A 5,459-nucleotide genomic window follows, 5' to 3' on the forward strand; every position below is an offset into this window, starting at 1 on the left:
GCCATAAAAAGAAATTCGCTGAAGGAACTAAAGGCCATCCCGGCCGAGGCCTATAAGAAGTGTATGGAAAATTGGATTAATCGTTGGCATGCTTGTATTGGCTCAGAAGGAGGCTATTTTGAAGGCGATCATAAAGATTTGTATTAAAATACATAAAATTGTTGTTTTTTTTAACCAGTCCGGGTCAAATTTGATCAGATGGTATACAGTAGCGCAACTCTCCCGATTTTATGTGGTCAAAATGGAGTGCGCATGCGCGAAATAAGCAAGTTGCCCCGTCTCATGTCCTCCTTCTTTATTACTTTCTTTTTATTTAAATGACTATTTCATTGTTCCATTTAAAGAGCTGAGAGCAGAAATTTAGAAAGAAATATAACCTACATTGTCCATTTGGTAGTGTTGTGTGAGAAATCTCAAGAGATTAGTAAAATATCTCTTCATTTTGTTCATTAATAAAATATTCCCTTTTAATATCTTAACATGCAGTATTTTGTATTTTACGTATACATTATATGTCAGCATAATTATCAAAATTATCTTAATATATTAATTAATATATATCTTTTCTATATAAACTATATTAAATTTTTTATTTATTGTATTTTAAATTTATTTTTTGGACATATACATATATATCAATTTTCTTTTATATCAACTCGAAACATTTTCGTACAATATATTTACAATTATGTAATATTTGAATATTTCTCTTTATATTTATAAAGAGAAATATTCAAATTTAAAGGTAATTTAATATTTTTTCCTTATATTTTTCTACATTTTTTTCTTTATTTTTCAATATATTTACAATTTATTTTTATTAATTTTCATTAGGTTCAGATTATTTCATTGTAACAGTAGTTTATTCGCGTTGCATGCTCTAATATGCAACAGCTCTTACTCACTCCAACGCACTTGTTGGAGTGCGACGCGAATAATTCTAGTGAGTTTCGACAGAGCGAAAAAAGGATGAAAAGAGAAAGAAGTTTAGGTAGTAACCATGGCAATTTAGGTCACTTGCTTATTTCGCACATGCACACTCCATTTGGCCATGCTCACATCAAAGGTGCCGACAGGGAGTTGCTTGCACACACACACACTTCTGTATGTACTGTGCCTTTACTCCGAACGTATTTGTTTAGAAGAAAACCAATGAACTTTGACTCGCCTCTACTCCGTACGAATCTTAGCAATTTCGGTAGATTCACGATTCAGGAATATGGCTTCTAGGATTTTTTTACATTCGAATAATAGATCCGTCTCGTGCAATATTTTCGCTCCTCTGGTTAGAAATTTCCAGATTGAGTATAACGAACCTCAATGGAGTATTAATACAAGATGAAACTTGAAAAGGTACTTTCTCACGAAGTTACAAAGCACTAGCTCCAGCGGAATCCTCAATTCTCGATACAATCCTGTGTGAATTTATTCAATAGAAGAAAATCGAAACTCTCGAAGTAAATAGGTAGTAACTTCAATAGCCGATATTGTTGAAATAATCATGCCCATTTGGAATGGTTTCCAATCCCGTCTCGCCGACTTTTAATGAGGAAAGCAGCTCTACAATTTCTCATAAAAAATTGATTACTTCTGTATACTTTTCTAGACAAATTTCCCAGAACTAAATAAACTTTTCGATTCGTTAATCTGGAACCACTTCGCAATGATTCGAATAAACTAAGAGATTTCCAACTGTGGTACATCAATTTCATCCGCTAATAGTTCAAGTTGTGGAGCTGACACGGCTCATTACGTTAGTTGCATTGTTAATGCACATTTTCATAAAATGCCTTTTCTTATTCAACAATTCTCTTTCCAATTTACGTGCTGGCTTAAATTGATGGCCAAAAAGATGGTCTCTTGCTCAGAAATTAATTTTGGAAAATGATCTACGCAAATTTTGATCGATGACAATGCGTATTTTTCAACAAATAATGGAGGAATTTTAAAAGAGTCATTGTTAAGAAAACTTTCCTTTAAATTTTTTAAAGCATGTAGAGTATTGTGGAAGAAAAATAGCCTTTTTTCATCAAACAGATGTGTGCAAGAATATCATTGAAAATCTGGCTGCGTTAATGTCGAAGGCTTTCCACATTGTCCAATTAGTCAATCCCCCCCATGTCCGATATTACTCCATGCAACCGGATTTCTTCTGCTCTTTTCACGATCTCCAAAATAACATGTAAAACTAGAACCATCAACTTTATTCTCGGTATAATAATACGCAAACACTTTCAACGATGAGCAATACTGGCAAGCATAAACACTAAACCATCGATTCCTCTATAATTTGGCAATGTAATGTCCAATAACTTTACTGACAAAAGGATCAAATTTATTGTTAGCGATTGTACTCATTTCATCAAGAATTATGAATTTCGCAATCTTTATGAATATCGATTTCAAATTAGCAACACTTTATGCATAAAAAATAAAAAATTTTATCGGAAATCCGGCTTCTAAATTTCCACAACTCTAATTTCGTCGAAGTTCTTCAAAGGATGATAAAGGCCACTGTTATTTGATCAACTGAGCATAACTTGAGCGCCCGCACGAAAATTTTAGCTGATAAGTTTCAACTACTGTAGCATCAGACCGTTCACGTACTTTAGGTTCTCACCGGAAACCTAATTTGGTCTTCACCTAAAATTTTCGATAGGATACCAGTAGCGGGATTCTCTAAACGTCTTATCAATGATTATTGCTATCATTAACTAGCAACACACAGCCAATGGCGGTACAATCCTAGAAAAAAAAGCAGCTCTTATTGGCTGTCGCAAATTAACGATAACGACAATTGTAGATAAAACATTTAGAGAATCCCATAATAGAGGTTTTCGCATTTGCCGATAATAATTGTATCTTTTTTTGAAGCAATTTCCTTGTCTTCATGTGTTCGACTTTCATCCGTTTCCGCAAGTTTTCACTTCTCTGGTACATCTTTGTCATACGTTTGAGTTTCTTCGTCATTTCTCGTAGCTGTTCTTCGCATAAAGTATTTTTTAAAGCGTTGTCACCATTGCAATTCGATTGCAACTCCAAAAAATTTCGCTCTTCTTTGATGACTTCATTGTCGCTTATGTTCTGTGGAATATCTTCGACTGCTTCAATTGTACATTTTTTCTCCACATATACATCCATATCATTTGGTCTGAAAACATTCATTTGTCCTTGCCTGTTGGTATTTACATCATCAAGTTCTGAAAACGTAAAACAAAAAATCCAAAAAGCTCATAAAACTGATAGAAAAGTTGTCATCAGTATTGTTGTATAATTCATACAGACAAACTGAGAAATTTCAATAAATACACTACCTACATAGAATGAAATATATCTTGATCGTTGATTATTTTTTCTATATTAAAAACTTCAATTTAATATTTCTTATATATATTTAACAATTTATTTTACATAAATAAAAATCAATATCTTTAATTTACATATGTACATATCGGGGCCCAAAAGGTTACATTTTCTTTTCTTTCTTTTCGAAAATAAAGATTTCAAGCTTAAAATTCTTTTTTTAAATTTAAATTTTGATTATTTTTAACAAAAAATACTTATATATACATATAATTGTATATATAATTCAAACTAACGAAACTCCACAGAACTTTTTCTCCGATCCAATACAAATACTACTTACCAGTGGGTATCTCCTGATTATTAGAAACTGCATTCTGCACTTCAATCATTGTTTTACTGAAATTCACAGTTCCATAAACATTCGGTCTTTCAAATAATGTTGGTATTGCATTTGCTATTAATTTTTTTGTTCCATCCACACGTACCTTCTCCCTCATTTCTGGACCAAAGTGTTTCTGAAATTAATAAATATACATTGTATTGCATTATCAATTAATAGTTTTAATATTAATCATACTTGACTCACAATATAAATATATACAATCAATAACATAATCAATAAAATGAAATGATAATAATAATAAATAATTTACTTCACAAAGAACCGAGTTATTTGTTGGCATCCAATTTGGTTTGTTGAATGCTCTAATCCAGCTGTTCCTCCTTTCTTCATTTTTTGGAAATGAACAAGTTTTTATTTTATTTGACAAAGACGATCTCGCACCACATGCCACACATCTCCCCATTATATAACGATATTGAAACCTACAAACATATAATTTATTTTCGACAAAAAGTAAATATTTTTTTACATTAAAGAAAGTTATATTAAAATTAAATTAATCAACAGACGACCAAATATTTTATTGTAAAAATTTATAAACATTTAAAGTTAAAAAGGACTAGGTTGTATGCTTCTGTACTATTATACAAATATCTTATACGTAAATTTATGATTTTAATAAGCATACAGTAACAAATATTGTAGGAAAAAAGAAAAATTTTAGCTTCTCTGTTTATTTTGGCATCTACTTTTCGCTAAACCAAGATATTAATCTTTATCTCTGCGTACACTAGAAGGAATAAGGAATTAGGAATAAAGAATAAACGATTTTAATCTATCAGAAACCGTGTATTCCGATTTCTAATAGTAATTAAAATCATTTATTTTTTATTCCTAATTTCTTATTCCTACTGTTGTGCATAGGGTCTTAAAGTCGAATTGAGGTATTAATCTTTAAAGTCGACGACTATTAAGGATATCAATCATAAAACTTTTTTTCTAGGATGAAAAGTGAAAATGAAAAATTTCTCCATTTAACTTTGATGGTTAAAATTTTCACTTTTCATTTTCCATCGTAGGAATGAAGTTTCATAATTGATACCCAGATTAGGAAATCTGTCACAGCAGTGATTTACTGCTTTAGAACACAAATTCACTGTTTTTAAAATACAAATTTACTACTTTAGCAGAGAATTTATGTTTTTAAAGCATAGTGACCACTGTAACAGATTTTTTAATCCAAATAGTCGTCGACTTTAAGGATTGATATGATTCGCAGAGCAGAGTGATATTTTATTCTTGTCAAATCTTTATTTTTACGCGAAAACGCATCGATTCAGTGTATTTTTATTGAAATTGCACTCTTCTTAACATTTACCTTTGTCACTAATTGTACTATAACCTACTAATCAACAAAAACCAAGATGGTGGATGAGAATATCTAATACTTTAAGGCTATGGCACACAAAAAAACTTAAGGCAATAACACATAAGTAATAAGTCCGGATTCTCAAACAGACAACAGCGCTTTGACGCTGTTAAAAATTTAACATTTTCAACCCTAAGCGATATACAGTACACGGTACAGTAACTAATATTAACTAACTAGGTAACTAAAAAACCGCGTACCACATACCACCTATTTCTTTCGCTGATATTACATGGAGCGCAGTTTGAGCGCGGTTTGTGGCGCGGACTAGTAACAAACTCACATTACTATACACTGCTATGCACTTTTTAATGGAATTAATTGATTTAAACGCAATTATTATGTAAATCTGTTAAAAAAATAAGAGTATCGATAAAGTGT

The 5,459-nt window shown here is 31.2% G+C and overlaps 2 protein-coding genes across 2 annotated transcripts in view; one reads left to right on the forward strand and one right to left on the reverse strand.

Annotated features, from left to right (window-relative positions):
* Positions 1 to 5,459, forward strand: part of LOC108755571 (ATPase family AAA domain-containing protein 5) — a 12,288-nt gene that overhangs the window by 1,364 nt on the left and 5,465 nt on the right. The window lies entirely within an intron of this gene.
* LOC108755589 lies at positions 840 to 5,092 on the reverse strand. The gene is made up of 4 exons (XM_018498701.1): positions 5,028 to 5,092; positions 3,960 to 4,131; positions 3,647 to 3,821; positions 840 to 3,200 (listed from the first exon to the last, which is right to left on the reverse strand). The coding sequence occupies exons 2-4, from the start codon at positions 4,110 to 4,112 to the stop codon at positions 2,782 to 2,784; spliced, it is 747 nt and encodes a 248-aa protein (XP_018354203.1). The 5' UTR covers positions 4,113 to 4,131; positions 5,028 to 5,092; the 3' UTR covers positions 840 to 2,781.

The sequence above is a fragment of the Trachymyrmex septentrionalis genome, unplaced genomic scaffold (genome assembly GCF_001594115.1).
Source record: "Trachymyrmex septentrionalis isolate Tsep2-gDNA-1 unplaced genomic scaffold, Tsep1.0 scaffold123, whole genome shotgun sequence".
NCBI classification, from domain to species: domain Eukaryota; kingdom Metazoa; phylum Arthropoda; class Insecta; order Hymenoptera; family Formicidae; genus Trachymyrmex; species Trachymyrmex septentrionalis.

Bases quoted from the DNA above. Each gene is read 5' to 3' on its own strand.
- LOC108755589 (XM_018498701.1), bottom strand. From the start codon at position 4,112: ATGGGGAGATGTGTGGCATGTGGTGCGAGATCGTCTTTGTCAAATAAA. The intron at 3,822-3,959 runs GTAAATTATTTA...TATTAATTTCAG, and splicing joins ATAACTCGGTTCTTTGTGAA to AAACACTTTGGTCCAGAAAT. The intron at 3,201-3,646 runs GTAAGTAGTATT...TTACGTTTTCAG, and splicing joins TAATCAGGAGATACCCACTG to AACTTGATGATGTAAATACC.